Genomic DNA, 12,862 nt, shown 5'->3' with positions numbered 1-12,862 from the left:
GGTTATGGCCGAGAACAGGCGCAGACGGCATGGTGGACAGACATAGGCGCTTCCTGTGTAGAGCGACCGGAGCGGGCGGACGCCTTGAGAGCGCCAGCTGGGCATCGAAAATATTGGTATGCGTTTGCGCAATGGCGACGACCCGTCAACGACGAACAAAGTTAACCATTCAATTATTCTCTAATCGATAGCGCAAGGGCCGGCCTGTCTCGGTCCATGTTTCCTTGCCGGTGGCCGGGGAGCCAGTGCTCGTTAAGACTTGATTATTGAACGGATCAATTCTGCTTGCTAGCATTTATCGACCATCTGTCCCTTAGCATAACAAGATTGCTATCATCTCATGACAATACTGAGATTGATAGAAGCTGCTCAAGGATGACATCTGACAGTCTCTTGACCTCTTCAATATAACTCACACAAGGGCTTCTCTAGCCAAATTTCGATCAGCTGCCCTCTTGCTCAGGCGCGTACGCCGAGTAGCCAAGTAGCCACCGACCGTTAGCAAGTTCGGTGCGTCAACGCCTCTGACGAAGACGCAAATCGATCGATTGTGGATCGTCTTCCGGCTGCTTTTAGAACATTCAGAGTTCAATGCGACCGGCTCGCGAGGATTCATCTTTTGCGCCGCCCTGCTTTCCTCTCTCCTTCGTATCACTCTCTCTACCAATTACGAAGCCTCTTCTGCGTCGACATGCTGGTCTCTCCCTCCCACTGACGTGTACCGCCAATCCCCCCCCCCATCTTGGTGTCGGATCATCTAATTTCCCTCTCCTTCTGATCTCCCGCCGCCATGAACTCCGGACTTAAGCCAGCTATGCCCCAGTAGTGACCTCTCCACGACATTTCTTCTTTGTAATCTTCTTGTTTCCAAGCGCCGTCCGTCATGCCCCGTTCCAGCAGTCGGGAGCACGCCGGCCGGAGGCGCAGTCTCTTCAGCATTCCCTCTTTTACTCAGATCCACCCTACCACCTCCCGCGACTCTCCGGACAAGCTGAACAACGACTCGACCAAAACCCTCAAGAAGCGTCGCGGCCCCACTCTTGTCACCAATCTCGAATCTTCACCAGAGCTGGCCCACGATGAGGATCCCTCTCCAACTTCGGCAAACACCCTACCTTCGCCCAAGCCAGTCACACGCCCCGGCTTGAGTATCAGGAGTGGTGGTGGCCGACCCGTATCCTCTGTCTTTGGTTCCCTTCGATCCATGCGCTCAATGCACGAAGACGACACTCCTTTGACCACCACCTCCAGCCGAACACCATCCATCAACTGGGCCGATTTCGATGCCAGCCATTCTCAAAAAAGATTAGTCCTACACCATGGCGAAGTCCAGACCAGCAGTAGCATGTTTCGTAAGAAGAAAGAATACCTGGTTTTGACCGACACCCATATTATACGCTACAAGAATCAATCCAAGGCTGCCGAAACCATCGCGAGCGTCCCTCCGCCATTCGGCAGGAGCCCAACAATCCGCCATAGTTCGTCCCATTCAATAGGCTCTTCTCAAGATCTACAATCATTACAATCCGAGTCATCAGGTGACAAGGAAGGTCGGGTGTCTCTCCGCCATATCGTTGCTGTTCACAGACTCGATGATGGCCGTCCTTACTTTGCCATTGAGGTTTGCTACCTTGACGAAGACGGCTCTCAGGCTTCAGCCATGGTCATGCAGTTCGGAGACCCCGAAGATCGCGACTTGTGGTTGCGCTCGATTCGCCAGGCCGCCAACAAGGCTCGCCTTCAGGACCTCAATCCAATTTCGGTTGTCAACTCGAAAAATGCTGCAAGAGCTGTGGAGCGCGAGAATGATTACGACCCTGCCAACTATGCCATCTACAAGGTTATACAGCGCCAATTCACGAAATCACGATCCTCGACCGACGACTTGTCCAAAATTGCATCGACCGTTTGCTTCTTGGCCATTGGTATTCACAAAGTCCATGTCATTCCTTTGGTCAAGACCACTAGCCGTGTCTCATCACCTTCACTATCAGCCAACAATGTTCCCACATCATACGGCATCCTCAACATGACAGCGCTTCGAGTCAGTAAGTCAGACGACCACTTTGAAATCACCTTCCGGCAACCTCTCAAACGACCAAAGACTTTATACCTGGCCTCTCTGGCTTCTCACGATATCGCCCTTCGCCTGCATCATGTCGAGAACGTTCTCCGTCCGGAGTGTGCCTCTCGCATGTTCAAGTTTAGCGTCCCTCAAGAGATTGACGATCAGCTGCCTCCCGTAGTGAACTCAGATACAGAAGACCACTGTTGCTTCGAGCGCACGCTAACAGCATATTGCATTGCATACGACGTTAATCCATCGAATATTCGCTATACCATTGACTACGTGTGCGAAGATGCGCCTCGCTTCCAACTGCTACCTTCAGCAGACGCGCGGCGACAAAACTACAGTGCGCCTGAGCTTTTGGCTGTCATGCGAGCTCTGCGATACAACGAATCATTCAATGCGCTTTCTTTTGCTGACGTTCAGCTGGATGGACTCAACGGACTTCATGACAACTACGGCTCCGAGCACGTCTGCCTGAAAACAAAACGAGGAACGCCAATTCGATTGACTGCAGAAGAGCTAATCCAGTCCTGCTTGCTGATCCAGGAAGTTCGTGCCTTGGCCGCGACAAATAAAAAGCTCCGAAGGATGGACTTCTCTAGATGCATTATCGCAAAGCCTCCAGACTACACAGATGATTCCGAGGCTAAAGTCAAGGACATTGGATGTGGCATTGTCGAAGCCCTTTCTCCGCTCTGCAAGCACCAAACCACAAACGTCGACTGGATCGCATTAAATGGTATTCACCTCAGTGAGACTGATCTAGATTACTTGGTCGGTGCAGCAAGTGACAAGGCATGCCACTTCCGTGCTATTGAGTTGAGCAGATGTTCGTTGACCGACCGCACACTGAGTCTAATACTGGATTCTCTTCGCGCACAGGACAACACTCTGGAAGCGTTGGACATTTCTGGAAATCATGCAAGACTTGCGCCAGCTGTTTTTGATGGACAGATCAGTGTGTTTGGCTTTATCCGTAAGCTCAACCTATCTTTCGCATCCCGGACGTCAGGAGCTGAACCATTGTTCAACGCGGAGACTCTCCTGACCTGGCGTTTGGAAGAGCTTAGGTTGACTGGCACAACACTCAACGAGAATACAATCCAAGCGCTTGCAACGTATCTCAAGCATCCGCAGTCAGACACGCTCCACGAGCTGTACTTAGACTCTGCGTATTTGTCCGGCAGTGACATTGCGACCATCATGCGCGCTACTAAAAGGGGGTCGATCGAGCCGCGTGGGCTCCATCTTGACATCAGCCACAACAACATTACTAAAGACCACGACCAGCTATGCAAAGCAATTTCGGATGGTTCAACGCCTACGCATATCTCTCTTCGCGCCATCGAGTACCGCGAAGAGTCAATGTTCCGGCATCTGATCAACGCGTTGAGAAAGAACCAAAGTATCCAGTTTCTTGATATCTCAAGAATGACGTTACCCAGCGATGCGAACGAGGACACCAGCCGTGCACTGGAGTTACTATTTGCAGAGAACTTCACCTTACAAGAACTGGACATCTCAGGAGAGGACTCGCGTCTGGAAACTTCACGATTTGGTGTTGGTCTCAACCAGGCACTGAATGGCCTTCGTCACAACACGGGCTTGCATATCCTTCGGGTTGAATACCAGAGACTCGGTCTGCCTGGTGCTAGTATGCTGGCTGAAGTTTTGAAGGTCAATAAGACGCTACGAGAGTTGTACTGCGAGTTCAACGACATACCTCTCTCAGCCTTTACCGACATGATCAACTCGCTAGGCAAGAACACATCACTCGTCTACCTGCCGTATATGGAAGAAAGTCGACTAGCAGCTCTGAAACAGACAGAGACGCAAGTCAAACAGATACGGGACGAAGTGCCAGCTGCAACCTCACCCCTGAAGCCTTCAATATCTACTCCTCTTACCAAACCACCGCCTTCTTCATCTTCATCGAGTTTCCGCAAAGGTTTCGCCAACATGAAGAGGAGCGTCCACCGCAGCAATTCAGTAACCCCCCCATCCTTCCCGTCTCTGGCACCCACACCTCGTCACGCCTCGTCTCCGCTCTCATCCTCGCGCCCATTCTCACCCTCGAAAACCAAAGTCAACAATATTGCCAGTTTACCCATCGCTGCACCTTCTGTTTCGCTCACCGATCAAGACATCCAAGCCGCCTTACGCTTAGTGACCGAATCCTGGGACCGCCAACAATACCGCCTCCAACAATATCTGGAACGAAACTGCTGTATCATGCACGGTGTACCCACATCAATGGAAATTGAAGAGGAAGCCTTCGAACGCACGACCAGCGTTGGCACCCTATCCCAACTCATCGAAAAAGTCAGACTGGACTCCACACCTACTGTCGAGAAAGAGATTGATTTCGGCGAAGGCGGATACGCACTTCCAGAGCTAAGTGTTGTAGACAACGAAAGCGATATGCAAGCTCAGGAGGGACTCAGACTTTCCTTGCCGCCACGATTGCAGTTGCGACATGATGTTGAAGAGGATGAACAGCCTTCTGTTAGTTTCAAGCAGTTTTTGCTGGGTCGCCACGACATGAGTAGTCCTGAGGATATGGTTGATGGAGTCAGTTCTTCGGGCGCTGCTACTGAGGGCGAGGATAGCGAGTTGCCTAGTCCTGAGCTTGAGATGGGTGCGCCTGCTCCTAAAGGGTTGGCTGGTTTGGGGATCAATCAGGGAGATCTGAAGACGCCTACTCAAAAGAGTTTCTTTGGTTGATCTGCTCTTATCCTCCTCGTCCCTCCTATGGGGATGTTCTGGATGCTGCTTCCTTTTCCTCTACCTTTTCTCTTTCCTGTTTTTTTTTCTTTCTTTCTTCTTCTTCTTCTTCTTTTGCTTCACACTTCAGGAGTTTGTCATTTTCTTTTCCCGCTGCGAAAGATGCAAACGGCGCTCCTCGTGAAAAGAGAACCACAATGGCTTGATTGGTGATATAGGCAAGGGGCATGGTATCCTGGTTGGGACGCAAGGTGCATAAACTCCAGGTGAGGAGTTTTCATCATCACTATTTTCCTTTTCCTTCGCTTTTTGTGTATAATGTTGAATGAGAATGTCACTTGAATGAAACCGAGCATCCTTATTTCTATCTCTTTTCTATTCTTTTTCTTTCACTCTGCCAAACCCACTAACTTACCATATTTGACCCCAATATTGCATCCAAACTGCACCATATCTCTAACCCACCATCTCACTTGCCCGTCATGAAACCATTCTTCCACTATACCCTCAGTCCCCACTCAATCTTATACCACATTTCCTGAGAAGAATTTGAGTGCTCTGGTGGGCACTCATCCCAGCCGCGCAGCGCCGCCCCGCTCGGCCAGAGCGCCATATGAGATCAGGGGTTCGCTCTGGGCCAATATGATCTTTCTTTGTCACTACCCTGGCTTTCCTACCACCTTCTTGCCGCAACCATGTCTTCTCTGTAGCACGTGGAGACGGTGTTGTGGTGCGTTGATAAAACGCAAGATCATATTGGACCAAAACAAGAGATTCTTCATCTGCATCGCTTCTTCAAAGAGTCTAGCAATCTTTCCATGTTCTTCGCTGACGATTAGGACTCCTCGTCCAGTCGATGCAGTCGTCTGCTTCTCAATCCGCAAGCAGAGGTACTTATGTTAGGTAAGCCCCGCTCTCATAATCCTATCAGTTTCGTGAACTGGTCCAGGCGCTCTGGCCGAGTGGTTAAGGCGTTTGACTCGAATGATCTTTCTACATCTTCAGCTATCAAATCCTTTCGGGGGCAAGAGTTCGAATCTCTTGGGCGTCGACATCGTTTTTGTTCCCTGGTATGCCTTGGTATCTGCCTAGGAGGAAAGAGGTATATCTATTTTTCTGGAAGAGAAGCCGGAGGACTGTGGATGGATGGTCGGTGGTGGTGGTGGTGGTGGTGGAGAAGGATATCTTGACGAGGCTTCATCGCTTCTACTCGAGCTCAAGGGCCGGGGAAGTGATCGAGAGTGCTTTTCTACATGGAAGCAATTTACCTGGAGAACAGAGTACAGAATAATACTATGGAGTGGCCTTCGACGCAACCATAAAAGTCGCTACTCGAAGCGGCTTGGATGCCAGATTCGCGCGACTTCATGCGTGGGCGGCTCTAAACTTCTGCAACGCGATCGCAACAACCAACCGCATCCATCCTACTCCTTGACTACAATCGCCATATCACATCTTCCTTCATATAAAAGTCCAAACCGATCATGTTTGCTAGCCTTCCAAGATCCTTCCATCCTAAAGGGGCCCAACCGGTCAAAAACATACGTCTATTCTCCAATGGCAAAATCGCTAGCGTGGACATGGTGAGATACCACTCGGATCCAAAATACCGCAGAGACGACCTGGACAAGCGCGCCGAACGCAGACGCCTACGCAAAACCCTCGACCCAATCTACGCTGCCAAGTGCCATGCTGAGGATGCCGCAACCTACCAACGACGCAGACTCTGCCAGCGCGTCTATCGCCAGCAACTCTTCAACAATTGGCTCAGACGTGGCTGGCACGCTGCAGGTTTACCCTGGAAAACCCATCGCTGCGAGCTTGCGTTGGAGGCTGTTAGACATCGCTGCTCGAGTTGTGGGTTCCCGGACCACAAGGCAAAGTTCTGGTGGACTAGCATCGCTGAGTTGGAGTCCTACTTGTGCGGCAAGTGTGCGCTCAAGTTGAGCTGGGAAGAGGTGTGTCCTGAAGGGTTCGAGGGTACGGCAACCACCAAAGAGTTCACGGCGCGCGCGAGAGAGTTGGGTATTGAGAAACCATTGATGCACAGGCCGTAAGAAGTGAAAAGTGTAGGAAGCATTTAGAAGAGTGATTACGAATTATGTTACAGATGGAAGTCTGTGATTGTGTCTTCTACCAGGGATTGTGTAGCAAACCTCGTGCAACGGTGAGCGAACATGAGAAGGTCCATTGCAAAAGATTGACTGATCAGCAGGTCATGAGAATCAAAAGGAATTAGACTGTATCATACTGTACTGTACGAGTATGTAGCAGCGTCTGTTTTGTAAAAGCAGAAGGATCCCCACAAAGGCCGTGTCAGATCGAAAGCAGAACACCCCCTTCCCAACCTTTCAAAAACGCCATTGAAGCAAAACCCAGGGTATCATTTTAGCCATCCTCTCCTCTCCCACCAAAATCAGACTCCCACCTCGCCAAAACCATCACCGAAAGCAGAAAATCATCTCCTCGCATCCTCCCAATCATCCCCGTCATCATTAAACCCACTATCACAATCATCACTCTCAACCTCGAACTTCGTACCAAGCGCTTGCTGCCCTTGCCTGATCAAGTCCTGAATCTGTCGATCGAGTTTACGCATACTTTTATCAGTATTGCGGTCTTGCTTTTCTATACGATGAAGAAAGCGCTGAGCATCAGGACTGAGATTGTCATTTCCACTTGCACTTGCACTTGCACTGGCGATACTGGAGCGACGGTCGGGATTGAAGCCAGTGAGGCTGGAGCGACGGTCGGAGCCAAAGGTCGTGCGGATGGGCGTGGTGACCGGAGAGCGGTGTGCGATGATTGCCGGGCGTGAGGATGCGGTGGGCCGAGTGCTTGCTGTAGATGCGGTGGAAGCAGAGCGGTCTGCGAAGGCTTGGCTAAAGACGTCGAGGCGGGATTGTTGGGCTTGTGGGGAGCCGGTGTAGGAGGTTTGACGTGAAGGGGCGCGGCGGGTGACTGAGCTGAGGGCACGACGGTTGCTTGCTCTTGTGGCGCCGAGATGTGTAAACTCGTCTGTGGATATGTTGCGGTTGTTGGATGGACGAGGTGCGTCTACCATGACCCAGCCGGATTCGGTCTGCTGTCGCTTGAGTGAGCGTTCGGGGGTGTTGTCCTGCTCAAAATCGCCAAAGAAGTCGCTTGTTGGGTACTGTCCAGGCAGTGGAGTAGGAAGTTGGGTGGGTTGCGCAAAGTCATAGCCTCGTCCAGAACCAGCATAGAAGCCAGCGAAAGCATTCGCGCGACAAAAGTGCCAGACTTTGCCTACGACACCTCCTACGAACTTCATAGCAAAGCCTCCCCATCCTCTGGTGTCTGATGTGTCGCTAGTGCTGGCCATGCTGGTGTAGCTGACAGTCCTGCCTTTTCCGTTCCTCTCCCTAGCCAACAAGCCCGGGACATGTGCAGTGTCTTGGTCAGGCGATTGATCAGAATCCCATTTCCAGCGGAAGTCCCTCTCTCCAGTCAGATCGTCGTGTCGTGAAGCAGCTGCAAGTGTGGGTGTGTCGAACTTGTAGTCCAGTGTGTAGTGTTCATTCGCAAGAGGAGCTGGGCTCATGGCTTGAGTAGAGTAATCATATTTGGCTGCGTGATTGTAGGAAGCTGAAGTGTTTGCCTTGTTGGAGTTTGCGCGCGATCGTTTCCTTGTCAAGGCGGGCTTGTCTTGTAAGGGCGTGGCTGCGAAAGCCATAGCGTCGACATGCGACAGTCCATGAGTGTTCGGTGGACGAAAGATGTTGCTGTGCAAGCGACCCGCCTGCTGATCCGGAAAGGGGTAGCTCGAAGGCATCGAGTAGACAGTCATATTGTCGAGGTCGAGTCCAAGATGTGCGGCGTCAGAGGACCTTCGAGATGATAGGGTTGACTTTCCAGGGACCTTTGAAGCGGGGTTGGTGGTTGCCTTTTCTTGCTCAAACTCGTTGATGGTCGAAGGCAATCATCGACGTGCATAAACACATGACTGTCATCCAAATTCACTCCTTAACGCGGGTCGAGTCTGGATTTCGATGGTCAAGCATGATGATGCTTGTTGTTGTAATTATCCATCTCGCTAGCTTGACATCCGTCATGGTCGCCGCCTCGAAACGCCTAGACGCCCTGTTGACCCGCCAACCGTGCCGTTCGCGCGGCTACTCCCGTCTTCGGACACTTCTTCTCCATTCAGCGGTCTGGCCATCACCAGCCTATACCGACGACCTGCTCGCCCTCTTCTTGACCGGCCAACATCCAAGCTCTCTCTGGACACTTGCAGCGTCGCCTTCGCAGTCCATCATCGCCGTCAAGAATATGGCCTCGAATTGGACTTCCGCGATCATCTCTCGATTCTTGTGCCTGAACATTGCTCCAGCTATAAGGTCTTAGCCAGCAGCTACCTTTCGCATCTTCGCGCATTCGAGGTCATTTGCCTCAGCCAACAAATCTCTATCTCCAGAGGAATTCGAAAAGAAAAAGCAGGAAGGGTAATCCCTGGATAGGAGAAGTGGATAGGTTGAGAAAGACTTAAATTTCATCTGATAACCATCTATACAACTTGCAGTCTTTTGCAGACCACTGATCTATGCTCCCCATGTCTATCCAATCTTCCTCTTCTTGTTATACTTGCCCCTCGCCTCCACCTTACCTTCCACAGGCACAACCCTCCTCGCCGTGAATAAATAGCCTTCTGCACCACCCCTCCACGTCATGAGCGGATGCGTACGTCCAGGCAACACCTGCCAAGGTCTAATCCTCGTGGTCTGCAATGTGGGCGCCAACACCATTCTTGGATCCAGTGGGAAGTCTTCGGCAGAAGGCACAGTATCAGCAGCGATGTGATCGAGGTAAGCAGCCTTTCTGTCTTTAGAGTACAAGTCCATGATTTCGGTCAGAGGCTCCGGGGTGGGTGAGTAGATTGCTATATGGGCTGATCCACGGAGGAGATGCATGGTTGAGGCGAGGATGGTGGCTGGTGACATGTGTGAGGCGATGATCAAACCGTCGAAGCCTCCTGCGCGGGTTTCGTCCACAATGCTCTTGCATCTTGCCCAACGGCGTCGTTTGCGGTAGTAAGCTCCCCTCTTTCCGGACTTGAGTGTTTCTAACTCGGAGGGAGGCAGAGCTTCGGGCTCGTGGTAGGTGGGGTCCGCGGTTGGGTCGAGTAGTTGTAGCCAAGTGAGGGTTTTGAGATGGGTGTGTAAGGGATGGGTGGCTGTGGGGTTGTTTGTGTCGTAGGAGAAGTATTTTAGCAGGGAGAGGTTCGGTTGGGCGTTTGCGTGGAGGATGGTGAGTGTGTTTGTTGAGGAGAGGTTGGTGTTGTGTTTGTTGATGGGGCGTTTGCGGCCGTTGCTTTTGGGTCGTTCTGGTGAGGTGGGTTCTTCGTTGGTGGGCTCGTCTTTGGTGTCCTCTTCCTGCATCTCAATGTCGGCGTCGTCGTCTTCTGTGGGTGCTGATTGTTGTGCTCCGGTCTTGACAGGGGCCTCGTCGTCGTCTGACTCTTCATCGTCGTTGTTTGAAGGGTACAGGAGACCCATCTTCTCAGCCATGGAGGCTACAACCAGGCCACCAGTGTCGTCGACGACTAGCCATCTTCCACCACCGAGTTGTGTTCCTTCTTCCGTGAGAGTTGGTTCTGTGTCAGGGTGGTAGTGCACGTTTGCCCAGCTGCCGACCAAGCCCAGCGACTCCTCTCTAAGCTCCATAACTCTCGAAGACTCCTTCTCAGCAATCATGTATTCGGTCAACATGGACACATTCAAAGGCAAGACAGTAAACCTGCGCAAGTACTTTTTGTGCTTCCTCAAAGTATACTTTGCCAGGGCAAACGACGTCTTTTCACTCAAATGCGTATGCGACTTAAGAATCTTCTCAATGATATCTCTTCCAGAGCCAGTTCCAGCCTTCTTCAACTCTTCAATCTCATCCATGCTGAGGACCTGACGAGAACCATCGTCAACGGTAAGGCGATTGTTTTTGAGCAATACAGAGCCATCGTCAGCGACAATATCGAAGGACTCGTCGGCCTTTTCGGTGGGGTTATCTGAGGAGGGAGCATCCTCGGCGAGGACTTCGGCGTTTAGCTCAGAGGCTGGGACGACGCGGAGGCGTGAGACATCGGTGTCGGATTGCTTGTCGGTGATTTCGTAGGTGAGGTAGTAGGGTCTGCCGATGAGGAGGTTGCAGGGAAATGAGCCGAATTTGCCGATTGAGATGACACTGTGGAACAAAGAGTTTAGTTGATGGCATTGATGAAGGCAAGAGATTGGGGGAGATCATACCTGTTCGGGACTATGTGGACCAGCTTCAAGGTGTCTGAAGGTAGGCGTAGTAACACATACTCGCCGACATGGACGCGCGAGTGCATGGTGGAGAGTGGTGGGTTGCGACAAGATTGTCCAGCTCGATGGACTTTTTCTTGGACAAGATCTGGATTGCGGTCTCTGGAAATCTGGGGAAGGAACTCTTTCGACCTTTCCTTTTAGAGACCAAATTGTGACGTGCATCTTCCGCGTGCTTTCGAACGCGTCTGCTTGCGAAAAGGCAGCTGCGCTCGCCCAGCAGACATTAATTACAATCACAATTCGTTCTGTGTCAATTCTCTGTCCAACGCATCAGCAATCATGTCAGACTACGAAGATGAAATGGACGTTGATGTGCCCGCTGCTCAGTCCTCGATCCAATTCTCGTCAAACTCAAACGAGAAGGGCAAAAGAAGCGCCGCCAACCTGCCAGTCGAGCTACAGGACACACTACCATGGCACGTCTCGCACTGCTACCATTCAATCTCAAATCTAACAATGATGCAGGGTGGAGAAGTATCGACCAAACACTCTCGACGACGTCTCGGGTCATCAAGACATTCTAGCGACAATCAACAAGTTCGTCGACAGCAACAGATTGCCCCATCTTTTACTCTACGGCCCTCCCGGTACCGGCAAAACCTCGACCGTCCTTGCTCTCGCCCGTCGTATCTATGGGAACAAGAATATGCGCCAGATGGTCCTCGAGCTTAACGCTTCCGACGATCGTGGTATCGATGTCGTCCGCGAGCAGATCAAGACCTTCTCTAGCACAAAACAAATCTTCACCTCCTTTGGCGACAAGTCCGGTGGCGACAGCAGTCCGGCTAACTTCAAGCTCATCATTCTCGATGAGGCTGATGCTATGACATCGACTGCTCAAATGGCTCTGCGAAGAATCATGGAGAAATACACGTCCAACACCCGTTTCTGCATCATTGCCAACTACACTCACAAACTCTCGCCTGCTTTGCTATCACGTTGTACTCGCTTCCGCTTCTCTCCACTCAAGGAGGCCGATATTCGACGTCTGGTCGATATCGTCATCGAGAAGGAAGACGTCAACATAGCCCCTGACGCCACAGACTCTCTTGTCACATTGTCAAAGGGTGACATGCGTCGCGCACTCAACGTCCTGCAAGCTTGCCACGCTTCATCAACGCCACTTCATCTACCAGGTCAGGCACCCGCCCAAGGAGCAAAGATCGACCGCGACCTAATCACAAATGAAACAATCTTCGACTGCATCGCTGCACCACATCCTGCTGACATTGCAACCATTCGAGACACGCTACTATCCAACGCTGATGTGACTTCATGTCTCGCAACAATCAACACACTCAAGGCAAACAAAGGTCTGGCTCTTGCTGACATCCTCACTGCTCTCGGTGAAGAGCTTGCGAACCTAGAAGTCCCAGCTCACACAAAGGTCGCATGGCTTCAAGGCCTGGCCGAGATTGAGCACAGACTGAGTGGTGGTGGTAGTGAGAACCTCCAGACTGGTGGTCTGGTCGGCACTGTCAGAAACGGCTGCGAGATTATGGAGAATAAGAGCAAATGATCCAAAAGTACGGCTAGGAGAGTGTCAAGCATGGAGTCAAGGAGTTAAGATGGGAATCATATCGGATGTGTATAGCTATGTCTCGAAACAGACGGAGGTCGGATGTTTGCTCTGGCATTGACTTCAAATACCACTTTTGCATGCCTACATTTCTTGAGCTTTGCTTGTCGATAGGCCGTGTACTGCTTATCTCCATTCGTTCAAGAGTCGGGTCGTGACTACCGCATC

The 12,862-nt window shown here is 51.4% G+C and overlaps 5 protein-coding genes across 5 annotated transcripts; 3 read left to right on the top strand and 2 right to left on the bottom strand.

Annotated features, from left to right (window-relative positions):
- Nucleotides 1-883: 883 nt before the first annotated feature.
- On the top strand, nt 884-4,795 carry M436DRAFT_40848 (RNI-like protein; the record flags this gene model as incomplete). The annotated part of the gene is made up of 2 exons (XM_013573963.1): nt 884-4,007; nt 4,158-4,795. The coding sequence occupies 2 exons, from the start codon at nt 884-886 to the stop codon at nt 4,793-4,795; spliced, it is 3,762 nt and encodes a 1,253-aa protein (XP_013429417.1).
- Nucleotides 4,796-6,279: 1,484 nt separating this feature from the next.
- On the top strand, nt 6,280-6,966 carry M436DRAFT_62054 (uncharacterized protein; the record flags this gene model as incomplete). Its single annotated transcript, XM_013574260.1, has 2 exons — nt 6,280-6,848; nt 6,906-6,966. 2 exons carry the CDS (start codon nt 6,280-6,282, stop codon nt 6,964-6,966), a joined length of 630 nt encoding a protein of 209 aa, XP_013429714.1.
- Nucleotides 6,967-7,253: 287 nt separating this feature from the next.
- M436DRAFT_71134 (uncharacterized protein) lies at nt 7,254-8,603 on the bottom strand (the record flags this gene model as incomplete). Its single annotated transcript, XM_013574357.1, has 1 exon — nt 7,254-8,603. The coding sequence occupies one exon, from the start codon at nt 8,601-8,603 to the stop codon at nt 7,254-7,256; it is 1,350 nt and encodes a 449-aa protein (XP_013429811.1).
- A 766-nt stretch (nt 8,604-9,369) lies between these two features.
- M436DRAFT_41642 (putative eukaryotic translation initiation factor 3, gamma subunit) lies at nt 9,370-11,138 on the bottom strand (the record flags this gene model as incomplete). Its single annotated transcript, XM_013574105.1, has 2 exons — nt 9,370-10,990; nt 11,053-11,138. The coding sequence occupies 2 exons, from the start codon at nt 11,136-11,138 to the stop codon at nt 9,370-9,372; spliced, it is 1,707 nt and encodes a 568-aa protein (XP_013429559.1).
- Nucleotides 11,139-11,394: 256 nt separating this feature from the next.
- Nucleotides 11,395-12,634, top strand: M436DRAFT_71132 (P-loop containing nucleoside triphosphate hydrolase protein; the record flags this gene model as incomplete). The annotated part of the gene is made up of 2 exons (XM_013574356.1): nt 11,395-11,531; nt 11,581-12,634. The coding sequence occupies 2 exons, from the start codon at nt 11,395-11,397 to the stop codon at nt 12,632-12,634; spliced, it is 1,191 nt and encodes a 396-aa protein (XP_013429810.1).
- Between the last annotated feature and the right edge of the window lie 228 nt (nt 12,635-12,862).

This window comes from Aureobasidium namibiae (genome assembly GCF_000721765.1).
Source record: "Aureobasidium namibiae CBS 147.97 unplaced genomic scaffold scaffold_4, whole genome shotgun sequence".
In the NCBI taxonomy this organism is placed as follows: domain Eukaryota; kingdom Fungi; phylum Ascomycota; class Dothideomycetes; order Dothideales; family Saccotheciaceae; genus Aureobasidium; species Aureobasidium namibiae.
This window is presented reverse-complemented; position numbering and strand designations above follow the sequence as displayed.